This window comes from Pelmatolapia mariae, linkage group LG10_11 (assembly GCF_036321145.2).
Source record: "Pelmatolapia mariae isolate MD_Pm_ZW linkage group LG10_11, Pm_UMD_F_2, whole genome shotgun sequence".
Lineage (NCBI taxonomy): Eukaryota > Metazoa > Chordata > Actinopteri > Cichliformes > Cichlidae > Pelmatolapia > Pelmatolapia mariae.
The window spans coordinates 16,775,532-16,788,779 of NC_086236.1; the positions used below are offsets into that span (position 1 = coordinate 16,775,532).

Genomic DNA, 13,248 nt, shown 5'->3' on the forward strand with positions numbered 1-13,248 from the left:
ATGAGCATAAGCAACACACTTCGGGTGTCATTGTCCCCCATTACGCCCAGGTGGGACTGTTTCGTTGCAGAGAAACAAGCACAGGGCTCTCATTGATTTAGCGTTATGGTGAATTATATATTTTCATGTACTTTATATATTTTTTTGTAGTTGTGTCTTATTTTGAAAGAAATATTTACACATTACCATAGCGACCAGAGAGCATTAAGGGGCAGAGAATGGAGAAGGATATTACTCTCAATGTTGTTGGCGCATGTCAGGAGGACGCTGCTAATAAAGTTACACAATTACACAGTGAATTCGCATTTATTATTATATTTACAAAATACCACGGTTTTTGTCTTGGTCGTATCATTTTATTTTGTTGTATTTATTCGCAACACATTAAAGGCCGGTCCATGGAAATATTGTGTGACATTAAACTGGTCCGTGGCGCAAAAAAGGTTAGGGACCGCTGCTCTAAAGGTCAGCAATTTTAGCATGGCAAGGGAACTGACTGAGCAAAGAGAGTAGTTTTTAATTTCATGTACATATTATGCCAATAAGATTGCCAGTGGCCTCCACACTCACCAGATTTCAATCCAGTAGAGGACCTATGGGATGTAGTGGCTCTGGAAACTGGCATCATTGATGTGTAGCCGACAAATCTACACCAACTGTGTAATTAAATCATGCTAATATGGGCCAAAATCACTGAAGAATGTTTCCATCACCTTGGTGAATCTATGCCATGAAGTATTAAACCACCTCTGAAAGCAAACGGGGGTCCAACCGGGCACTGACAAGGTGGACCTTACAAAGTGGCCAGTAAGTGTATATATACTTTGTAGACATGCCCTGGCAATGCTCTTTTGCCAAAATTCTGTGGAAAATGTCAGTGATAGCAAACACACAAACAAATTTGGTATGCTGTCTGGACTTGCTGACAGAACGTATTTACATTCTGATCTGTGTGTAGTTAAATTGCGTCTGACTGATTTGTGTAATTGTCTGAATTGTCAGGTCTCTCTGTAAATCTCAATGAGATTTTTCACCTGGATAAAATAGACTCACTGGTCAGACATATGAAAACTGATTAACATTAACGCGGCAAATCTCCATTAGCGAATTAACATGGATCGCCCCGTGCGAGGGGCTGCATGGCGCTAACGCGTTAACGAGCTAATGTGGTTATGGCGTTAACGTCGTTTTTACGAGATTAACGATGACACCACTAATATTAATATCTCTCTTTCTCTCTCTCTCTATATATATATATCTATATAACGAAAAATTCAAGTTATGAAGGCACTTAACGGCAATATTTCTGCCCGTGGTACGGCAAAATGCCCGTGTAACGAAATAGATAAAATAGAAAATTTAAAAAAATTTAATTAAATTCTATAATGTTATGTACATGTACACGTACGTATGCTTTCTTCAACCTCCGCCACCTCCTCCTCCACCAAGAACTTCGTCTTCAGCCAGCATTGCCTCACTCAAAAGGCAATGGAAAAAGGTGCTTCGACTTACAAAAATTTTGACTTACGAAAGACCCTCTAGAACAAATTAATTTCGTAAGTCGGGGTTCCACTGTATATATATATATCTATATATAACTCATGTTTGCCAGATAGATTTGTGGAGATTCATCATATCTGACAAAACAGCAGGCTGTGAAAATAGCAGATTTCAGGTTTCAGTGAGGTCTTTCTATCAGAAAATCTTTTTTTTTTTTTTTTACATAGTAGCTATCCTACATCTTTAGGGTTGGGACTCCAGCCTTATGTAAGACAGTGTCAATATAAGAAAGAGGCTGCGTGCTGCACATGTCACATCTTGCAATTCCAAGGAACTCATCTTGCAAAGAAGAATCAGTTGGTTGCCACTGCCCACAGGTAATAATCTCTGTTCATTTCAACAAAAGCTTTAGGTGTCTAAAGAGTTAGGTGTCTCTGAATTATTTTTTTTCCTTGTGCCAGAATCTGTCTGAAGACTTCTTCATCATCATCATGGCTCAATCTGAAACTTGTCTCATCAACTTGCGTTACCAAGATGGCAGTGAGGGAAGCCCCTCCAACCCTGCCAAGTTCAAAAATCAGGACTTCGCTCAGATAAAAGATTACTGCCTCCGCAAAGGAGGGCTATTTGTGGACAATGCGTTCCCACTTAACGGTCGTTCTTTAGGTGACCTGCCTAATATGAGTCCCTCACAGGAGAGTGAAGTGAAATGGCTTCGACCAGCAGTAAAATAACTTTAAATATATTTATTTTTCTTCCATTTTGAAATCTGATGGATTGTGAGCATTTCTGTACAGCAGGTAAAACGAATTCATTTTACGTGCTTGTCAACATCACATTTGTTTCCACTCTCTTTTTAAGGATTTATTGAGAGAACAAAGAAACAAGGATAAGCCTGTTTTCTGTACAGATGGTACATCACGATTTGACTTTGGACAAGGTGAAGTGGGTAAGCGAAACTTTCTTGCTTATAGCTAATGACAATGACAACTATGTTCCGCATCCTGAAAAAACTATTAGTTTCCTTCTTTTAACAGGTAACTGCTGGTTTTTGTCTGCAATATCTGCACTGACCTTCCAAGAAAATCTGATGGCACAAGTTGTGCCAACGGACCAGTGCTTTGAGGGCTATGCAGGAATATTTCATTTCAGGGTAACAAAGGATTAATAACTGTGTCTAAAGAATACTTCTACAAAACAGAAAGACAATCCTCTTCCCTGATCATTTTCTGTTTAGAGGCAAAGTCACACTCTATAGTCTAGGCAACAGAAAATAGAGCTTTTAAAAAATATTATCCTTCTTGTACTCTCCTCCTGTTCTGCTTATCTGATTCAAGCTAAGAATATTTATTAGAATTATAATTTAAACTGAAATAAATTTTGCATTCCCATCTAAGAATATTAAGATTTAATTATTATATTTATATAGAAAGGTTTAGTTAATATTGCACAAAAATAACTATTAGATATGTCCTCCAAAGAGCTACATTTTACTTTCTTACTTTGAGTACATTTCAGAGCCTGTACTTTTTTTTACTTTTACTTGAGTAAAGAAGTGGAATCAGTACTTCAACTTTTACTGGAGTATTTTTAACACTAGTATCTGTTCTTCTACTTAAGTACACAATCTCTGTACTTTTGCCACCTCTGATTGATTCTTAGCTGTCCTCTCTGTTTCAGTTCTGCAGGTTTGGAAAGTGGGTAGATGTTGTTATTGATGACAATCTGCCAACAATCAACAAGCGGTTACTGTCTGTGTCCTCAAAATGTGGAAATGAGTTCTGGGCTCCTCTGCTGGAGAAGGCATATGCCAAGTACATAACCACCTCACACATTTTCATGTAAATCAGTTTAGAAGGTCACATTTCTGATATGATAAGATAAGATAAGATGACCTTTATTAGTCCCACAGGTGGGAAATTTGTGTCGTTACAGCAAAAGTGCAAAGTTATGTAGCAGAAATTAGAAAACACTGGAATGCAATAAAATAAAATAAAATAAAATACTATATACAATAGAATAAAATAGAATAATATATACAATAGAATAAAATAGAATACAAATGCTATATACAACTGAGTAAGAAAATACAAAAGTACAACTTTGTCAGAAAAAGAATTGCACATATAGCAGTCTTATTGCACATATGAATGTCATTGATTTAAAAACGTTTCTCCTTCTCTGTGCCTCCTTCAGACTTTGTGGCTCGTATGCAGACATGCATGCTGGGTTTCCATCAGAAGCCTGCAAAGATTTCACTGGAGGTGTGAACCAGACTTACAAACTGAAGGAGATGAACTCAGCAGGTCATGGTGATCTTTGGCTCACATTAAACAGAGCAACTCAGTGCCAATCACTGATTTGTTGTTGGACTTACCACAAAGAGGTAAAAAAAAAAAAACACAAAACACAAAACAAAGCACCCAACAAGAATCAGAACAACAGATTTTTTTTTAAAATTAATTTTACTTGTCCTGTCTTTTTCAGGGTGCTTTGGTCTCTGACACGGGATTGGTGAATGGGCATGCCTATTCTGTCACAGATGTCACTGAGGTAAACCATAGAGCTAGAAAATTACATTTACCATAAGAAAAAGAGTGAAAACAAGAGCCAAGAGAATTAATATCTGATTTTTTCACTTTATTATTTCATTTGAAGGTGGAATTAAACGGCTCCAAAGTACGACTGGTGCGAGTCATGAACCCATGGGGCAAACGGGAGTGGAACGGAAAATGGAGCGACAAGTACTTGACTTAATTAAACAACAAACAACGTTCATGTACTGTTGACAATAACACAATTTTTACTGTTTTAGCATTGTACCTTCACATAAGCAACTCACAGTGTTATGATAATTAGACAGGCATGAAACTGTTAAAAAAAAAAACAAAAAACAATTTCAATTTAATTAGAACCCAAAACAGGCAGTTCAAGAATTTCTAAACATAAGATATACAGTATAGTTGGAACGATATTAGTGGTCATATATATGTGTGTGTGTGTGTGTGTGTGTGTGTGAGTGCGTTTGGTTTGTATTTAAAACACATCTGTTTTCCTGCATTAAAGTCTGTCATAAACTTATTTGTTTCATGTTCTCAGGTCAGATTTGTGGAATAAAGTAAGGCCAGAGGTTCGAAAAAAGTGTTTTGACCGTGACGACGGAGAGTTCTGGTAAATTATAAATTCTGCACACTGATTACTCTCAATAGTTAAAAAACACTTTTAAAAACTCAAAATCAAAAAATCATATGATCATTTTGATGCAATACCAAAGAGTTTACGTCTTATTGGTTGATATTTAATGTTTATGTTTTCTTTTTTTGTCTTTATCTGCTTATCCGTCTGTCAGGATGCAAATGGAGGACTTCTGTTCCTATTTTGCTTATGTATCCATCTGCTGTGAGACCCCTAACTTTACTGATGGCGACTTTAAATGTCAGTGGAAATGCATGATTTACGATGGCAGCTGGGCAGCAGGGAAATCTGCAGGTGGTGCTGTGAATCACTGTGAGACAAGTTCATTCTAAACTTTAACTATCATTAAAAGAATAATATGGTTTTTGTATCTGTTTCTTTTATCTGTGCAAACACAAAAACCACCATAAATTTCTAAAATGTAATTAACAAGATTAATGTTTCCTCACTCTCTGTAGCCACCTTTGCAACAAACCCTCAGTATCGCATCCAGGTGAGTGTTATAGACAAGAAGGAGCCAGGAGACAAAAACATCGTGCTCTCCTTGATGCAGAAACCGCATCAGGGGAATCGCAAAGAGATACGCCTCCACCCAGCTGGGCTTACCATCTATAAGGTATTCATTCTGAATGCGCTTCCTTAAATGTAAATAATTGTTAAATACTGCAACCGAATAATGAAGGACAAGAAACTAAATCTTATCTATTAAGATATGAGTATACCTAACTGAGCAGGTGAGTTAGTAAGACAATAATAAAATTAATAATAAAAAATGTCTTCACTGATTTCACATTCATTATTTAAAGTTACTATGGAAACTGGTTCCTGCGAAACAGTTTAATGAAGTTATTTTTTACCATTTTCCAATCAACAGATTCCACCAGGGGTAAGTACAAACAATAACCAATATCTGAAACTTGACTGTGCACCAAAAGTAAATTCAGCATTTTAATAACTTTAATAACAATGTACACTGAGTCTCAGGAAAGTATTTCACCATAGACATTCCTTCATATTTCTCCCAGACCCCACAAGGACGCCTGCAACACGATTTCTTTCAGAGGAACAGGCCTGTGAAGGCACAGCAGGCTTACAGCTATGAGAGAGATCACACTGAACTCCACAGTTTGGAACCTGGAGAGTATGTGATCATCCCATCCACCTTTAACCCCAACATGACTGCAGATTTCATTCTCACTGTCTACACCAAGACTGACATTAAGATCAGGTAAAGCATCCTTCACAAAATGAAGGATTAATATCATTAACTAAAAATAAATAATATTACATGAATGATTTACTTAACAAAAGACACCACAGGGTAATTTCCTGTTTGTTAATCAGGCATCAGGTGTGTTATCTGTGTAGGCTGTGAAATACAGGTGGTGGTGTTCAAAAGTTGTCTAAAATACTCCCAATGTAATTTTTTGCTGGGCCTTTATTTTACAGCTGGCTTAGACAAAATGTAGTGCATTTTTGCACAGATAACAGTAATGCTGATTACTAACATGCCTAAGCAATCATGATAAATTGAATTTATCCATGCATAAATTAGAGGATTTAAAAGAAATAATAGGCTAAATGATTAAAATGTACAATGGAAATGCTACTGATAGTTGGCCACGTTCATCAATGTCTATTTCTAGCATTGTATTAGTCTATAGATAAGTTGGACTTGTCGTCTAAACAGTTTTTTAGTGATCAGTAAAACTACAAATGTGCTTTTTAATGGGTCTATTTCCAAAGGTTAGCAAACTGTCCAGTGGGTCATATGCTGCTATGAATTATGTCTTTTTAAGTCAAAAGTGTCATCCTCATTCAAGATGTTTTTCTGGCCTGATTATACCTTCAGATGAAAATGGACTTCATAGCTGGACTGTCAGACTAACCTCTTTATACTATTCAGACTAATTAACCTTTTCAGCCTCTGTAAAAAAGGATTTAATCAAAGTCACATTTTCCAAAATTTTCTCTTCTGTATCCAGCCCCTATAATGGAGGAGATGATGATGAAGATGATGACCGTCTTTCTGAGGTTTGAAAAGACCGAGTTGTACAATTTGATGTGTCAGTTTTAGCATATATTTCACACTGCTGCTCTCTTATAGATCCATGACAAAGACAAGGAGAAAGCCACTGATGAGGATCCAAACCACAGCTTATTTAAACTCTACGCTGATCAGGTGGAAATATTTTTCTACTCTTTTTTTAAAATTTTCAACTTTTTCTCCCAGTTCATCCATCTGCTTGTCCATTTCATCTGCACTGATGCATTTTAGTTGTTTCTCTGCCTCCCGTTAGAATGGTGAGCTGCTTGCTGGACAACTACAAAAACTCCTGAATGACAGGTTCCCTCATGGTAAGATGATCATGTGTGCTATGAAAAAGTTCCAAATCCTCATTCATTTCTTGTTGTTCTTTTTTTGTTTGCTTTTATAGAGAAAATTAATCTTTTTCAATCATCTACAGGAAATGACCACAGGAGCTTTAGTTTGGATACTTGCAGGAGTATGATTGCCTTGGTGGATGTATCCTAAAATGTGCAGCTATTTCCCTTTTTTTGTTATACCACATTTATCAAATTATCAAAGCTGACTACCAAACTAAACAGGAAACATTTCAACAAGGAGAGCTCATTAGAACAAACTGAACATGGCTTTTAGACCGCATTCCTACAAGACTGCTCAAAGAAGTACTACTATTAATTACGTTTAAATATGATCAACCTATCTCTAATAATACCACAGACCTTCAAGTTGGCAGTAGTTAAACCATTACTTTAAAAGCCATATCTAGACCCAGCAGTCTTAGTTAATTATAGGCCAATCTCTAACCTTCCTTTCATATCAAAAATTCTTGAAAGAGTAGTTGTCAAACAGCTAACAGATCATCTGCAGAGGAATGGCTTATTTGGAGAGTTTCAGTCAGGTTTCAGAGCTCATCACAGCACAGAAACAGCTTTAGTGAAGGTTACAAATGATCTTCTTATGGCCTCTGACAGTGGACTCATCTCTGTGCTTGTCCTGCTAGACCTTAGTGCTGCGTTCAATACTGTCGACCATAATATCCTATTAGAGCAATTAGAACATGCTGTAGGTAGGTATTACAGGTACTGTGCTGCAGTGGTTTGTATCATATCTATCTAATGGACTCCATTTGTTTTTGTTTTTTTTGTTTTTTTTTGTTTTTTTTTGTCTGTCCCATTTGGTTCTTTAGCCGTCAGAATTGTTGTCTGAAGACCAACAAGGATACCAAATGGATTTATTTTGCCAAATGGATCATCATGGCATTGCCGTATTGGTCCATTTGATCAACTTTTGTTGTTATTATTTATTTTATTTTCAGTAGTTACAGATGAGACAGACATGATTGGGGGATAGGAAAGGGAGAAAGAAAGAGAGGAAGGAAAAGAAAAACAGAAGGGAAGAGGGACAGTGAGAAAGGGCACTTACAAAGACAAAGAGAAAAAAAAAATCTCCTGGCTCACCTGTTGAGAGAAAAAGAATAGAAAACAAGCAAAAAAAAAAAACAAAGCAACATACTAAACACAACACCATCATGTTAATCTAGCTAAGTGTAAACAGCAATAAATACTAAATATTGAATGTTGTTGTGCAGCACAGACAGCGCACAATGTGCTTTGAAGTAGCAGCTAAGAAAGGTGTAGTTTATGTCTACGAACAGTGAACACCCATGTGCACACCCGTGTGGATCAGCGCGCTTGTATACAGAAGATTTCCCCATGTAACGGTCTGCTAGAGGGTGTGGAGGGCCATAGCCCCGTCCCCCAGGGCATGAAGCAGGCATGGAGGAGATCCAGGCTCCAGACATCCAGGGACCCCAGAGTGCGAGAGCCCAAGGTGGACCACCGGAGGGGCATCCGTGCCACCCTCCTGGGAAGGGCTGAGGAGATCCCCAGACGAGGGGTCACCCAGTAGCCACGGAGCAGAAGCCAGAGGGGGCTGCACTGGCGCGCCCGCCGGCTCTGCCGGCAGCCAGCTGTGCCAGAGTGAACCGAGCTGCAGGCCCCGAGGCCGGAGGTTCGAGGGCCCCCTTTGCCCCGGAAGAGGCCTGACCGAGCGACAGGCACCAGGCCCCGCCAAGTAGCCACCGGGAGTGAGCTGGTGTATACCTGAGCGCCCAGCCCCGGACACCAAGAACCACCAATGCACCGACCCCTGAGTGCATCAGTTACCGGCAGGGAGTGTGGTGAGGGGAGATAGGCCTCCACACTTTGGAGGGCCTGGGTGTTCCCAGGGAGGTGGAGTCTAAGACCTGACCTGACATATAAACACAGACAAACAGGCACACACAGACACAAACATGCATTCCCACCCTCATGCACACATATACAAACACTCAGCACTCATCCAACGTAGGAATAGACATATATGCACATGTACACACAATCGCACTCCCCAAACATACTCTATACCCCGGGTCCAGGTACCCTCGCCCCCAGAGGGGGAAACGGCACCCAGACCCAAGAGATGTGACCCTTTCCCCCCGGGGTGGAGGCAAGCAGACCGCCCCAGGCCTCGCAGAAGCAGGGAGGCCAATCTGTCAGCCAACACCTCCTCCCAGCCCCCCGCCCCGATGGCTGGCAGAGAACGAGGGTGTGTGAAGACCCCATACCTCCCTCCTCCCGCTCATGTGTAGTGTTGCTGCGTGTTGTTCTAAAGTGCATTTAAAACAGGGGAGGGCATGGTGCTGCTGCCGGAGAGCAGCAGGTGTTAGCACGGCCCCTCCCGAGAACCCTCAATGTCTACATGGATTTAAAATTGAGAGGTGGGCACCGGCGCCAGAGGTAGGGTTGAATACTCAGACCATTCACTGGACGCCGTTGGCGTGGTCACCCTCAAGGCCCTATATATATGTGTGTGTTATGACAGTGTGAATAATGTGGATGTCTAAGTTGTGGAATAAAATTGAGGCACAGGTGGCCAGAAGGGGACAGAGGGGGGGGATGTCTCCCCTGCACCCTGGTGACACACCCACACCCCAAGGCCCTACCTGTGTGGGTGGCTGTGGTGGAGCGGGAAGAGGGAGGCAGCCGGGGATGGGGAGGAAAAGAAAGGAGGGGCAAGATGCTCCTCCCTAGGGCCAGCTCCCCCGCTGACCCCAGTAGGCACCCCCGTCCTCTGGCACCCACCAAGGCAAGGGAGTTGGACTCCATTTGTTCATGTAAATGGAGAGTCTTCTTCACACGCTAATGTTAATTATGGAGTTCCACAGGGTTCAGTGCTAGGACCAATTCTGTTTACATTATACACACTTCCCTTAGACAGTATCATCGGAAGGCATAGCATACATTTTCACTGCTATTCAGATGACACACAACTTTATCTATCCATGAAGTCAGATAACACACACCAATTAGTTAAAGTGCAGGAATGTCTTAAACACATAAAGACCTGGATGACCTTAATTTTTCTGCTTCTAAATTAAGATAAAATTGAGGTTATTGTACTCAGCCCTGAAAATCTTAGAAATATGGTATCTAACCAGATTCTTATTCTGGATGGCATTACCTTAGCCTCCAGTAACACTGTGAGGATTTATCGATATACAGAATTCAATTAAGCTAATTGGCAGCTAGACTCCGAGGGCCCATCACAGCAAAACAGAATCCCAGTGGTGACAGTAATTAGGCCAGGACTAGAGTCTAGATGCTGGTGGTGGAGATAAAGATGGAGGCACAGAATACACAGAGTAGAGGCAGATTAACCTGAAGAAGGCAGGCAGAAAGATGACTGGCTCATTGTTGACAGTGATGTCAACAATGAGCTTGGGGCTCTCCTCAGCTCTTCCCAGGAGGGTGGCACGGTTGCCCCCCTGGTGGTCCTCCTTGGGTCCTCGTATTCTGGGGCCTCTGGATGTCTGGGGCCGGGATCTCCTCCATACCTGCTTCATGCCCTGGGGGACAGGGCTATGGCTCCCCACACTCCTTAGCAGATCGTTACATGGAGAAACCTTTTTAATACAAGCGTGCTGATACACACAGGTGTGCACACAGGTGTTCACAGACACAAACTACACCTTTCTTGCGTACTGCACAATAACATGTAATATTTAGTATCTACCGTTATCTACTGTTAGCTAGTTTATTGTGATGGTGTTGTATTTATTATGTTGCTCTTTTTTGTTTGTTTTCTCTTCTGTTTTTTCTTATATCCATACAGGTGATTCAGGTGTTTTGTTTGTTTTTCTTTTTTTTCTTCCCCCCTTTCTCACCATTTCTTCTCCCCTCTGTCCCATCTGTAACAACCAAAAATCAAATCAAATAAATATATAATTATAATAAAGGTCAATCAAATGGACCAATATGGCAAGGCCATGATGATCCAATTGGTAAAGTAAATCTGCTTGGCATCTTTCTTGGCCTTCAAACAACAATTCTGATGGCTAAAGATCCAAACGGGACAGGCAAAAAAAAAAAACCCAAAAAACACAATGAAACTTGCCAGCGTGGGAAAGTGGAAGAGATGACAGATGACAGATGAGTGATTACAGAGCTTCATTATTGAATTTACACATAAGCTTCATTTTAATTAGGAGTAACAGTTTTTTGTAAGGTATCCTTAACCTGCACAGCTCGATCAAAGGATGACGATGACCTTCGCTGAATTCTCAATTCTCTGGAAGAAGGTTCAAGAATACAAGGTAATGCAGCAAGTATAGTCTCCAAAATTAAGAAATAATTCAATTATTTTAAATTATTAATGTAAAAGAATGTTCAAACTACTGCTTGCTTCCAATGTAAGTTCATTCTGCTTGTAGAATCTCTTCCATCGCTGTGATGTGAATAGAAATGGATCCCTGTCTAACCCTGAGCTCCAGAAGGCGATTGAAGCTGCAGGTAACACTAATTATTGTCACACATTTAAGTGTAATAACACATTTGGAACTTGATTCACGTTATAACTGGAGAACTCGTCACTTTCTCCTCGTGTCTTTACCAGGAATGGATGTGAATGATGCCAGTGTGGGGCTGATGATGTTTCGGTATTCAGGCTTCTCCAGCACCTCTTTAGAGGAGTTCATCACCCTCATGTTGCGCCTGGATAAGATGTCAGGTAACGAAACGTGGCAACCACAAATCGAAGAATAAATCCACATTATTTATCTATTTCAAAATGTGCTTAGACATCTGTTGCATGGGGTTTTTCTACACAGACATTTTCAAGGGCAAATCATCTGATGGTGTAATCCACCTGAACTGGGATGAGGTGAGTATATTTCCACTTAATACTCTTTAATGGTGCAGACCTTTTTTTCACCTAAGTATGCAGTTTCTTTTTGAAGTGTTACGATTGATTAACATTTGCTATTGTGTTTAATTATTATAGTAGGATAAGTAAGAATTGCCTTTTACTGTTACAGGTGTGTTAAGTGTAGCTAATCTAAAAGAAAATGACTCTTACAGTCATCCATCCATTGTCTATGTTACTATAGTTTTGAGTAAATACAGAACACATACATGGGAGAACTGTAATACAGAGCCATTACAGTGCAGAAATTAGCCATAACCTAAATAAATAATAAGTCTAAAAGTTGCCTTTTCTTTTGTTTCAGTGGTCTGTCATCTCGATGTATAACTAGACCAGGCCAAATCAGGAGAACTGTATGAGAAGATTCCTGCAATCAGACTTGTTTTTACGTCTTAATGCACCAGTATGAGAGCTGGACAGCTTTTATAGGGGTGGCCAGGCTGAAATTATTGTTTTTATTTTGCTTTTTCTTTCTTTCAAATCACTGTGGCCAAATATATGATCTTTTTTGACCATTTCCTTTCATTATTTGTACAAAAAGTTATCATTATTCTATGAAAGTTGCCAGCAAAGGCTAACCAGCTGCATTCATAAACTATTAGGGTGCCACGGTCAGAGAGGTATGCCTGCTAATTATTGCTTAGTAACATGATAACCTAGAACTAAGTTTTAGAGCCAGCTTCAGGGGTGCAGTTTTGGAGATTTTTTGGGGGGTGGGATTACTTGGGGAATCCCCAGAGTCATTTAGACCAAAAATGTAAACGATTTTCTTTAATTTTTTTGTTTAATGTTGTTGTGACACAAATGAGCAAACTGATTATTTGACAGTTAACTCTCCTCCATTCTATTATTAAAAGCCTGGATGGAGTTAGGACCAGACAGTCAGTGATGTAACTTCCTCAACAGTGATGAATATCTGTGTTTGAGCAAATTATACAAACTTAATAAAAAAAATAAAAAATAAAGTAAAACATATGGTGGCATAGGCGTAATAGTAACTCAGCAGCATTAATGGTGAAAGCAAATAAATATGTTCACATACTGTTCAATTCTCTATATCTGCAACTTTCTTTTTTTGGGATTGCAATAAAAACTGATACCCTCAGAATTATCTTTTGTACTTATTTTAGTGTGGAATTAATAATAATAATAATAATAATAATAACTTTATTTATAAAGCACTTTCAAACAAAGTGCTGAACAGCTAATTGAAGATAAAAAAAGATAAATAAATAAAAGCAATAAAGAAAACACGACACACTTTAAAAAATGATCGAACCAGT

The 13,248-nt window shown here is 39.5% G+C and overlaps 1 protein-coding gene across 1 annotated transcript; it reads left to right on the forward strand.

The window, feature by feature from the left end:
- The first annotated feature begins 1,410 nt into the window (after positions 1-1,410).
- On the forward strand, positions 1,411-12,296 carry LOC134635292 (calpain-11-like). The gene is made up of 19 exons (XM_063484690.1): positions 1,411-1,485; positions 1,962-2,225; positions 2,362-2,449; positions 2,538-2,653; positions 3,181-3,314; positions 3,697-3,886; positions 3,988-4,053; positions 4,159-4,244; positions 4,600-4,671; positions 4,850-5,007; positions 5,154-5,311; positions 5,721-5,923; positions 6,681-6,729; positions 6,803-6,877; positions 11,289-11,357; positions 11,475-11,553; positions 11,657-11,770; positions 11,871-11,923; positions 12,270-12,296. Exons 1-19 carry the CDS (start codon positions 1,411-1,413, stop codon positions 12,294-12,296), a joined length of 2,076 nt encoding a protein of 691 aa, XP_063340760.1.
- Positions 12,297-13,248: the final 952 nt, after the last annotated feature.

Bases quoted from the DNA above. Each gene is read 5' to 3' on its own strand.
- LOC134635292 (XM_063484690.1), top strand. From the start codon at position 1,411: ATGCTTTCTTCAACCTCCGCCACCTCCTCCTCCACCAAGAACTTCGTC. The intron at 5,008-5,153 runs GTGAGACAAGTT...CACTCTCTGTAG, and splicing joins AGGTGGTGCTGTGAATCACT to CCACCTTTGCAACAAACCCT. The intron at 11,924-12,269 runs GTGAGTATATTT...CTTTTGTTTCAG, and splicing joins TCCACCTGAACTGGGATGAG to TGGTCTGTCATCTCGATGTA.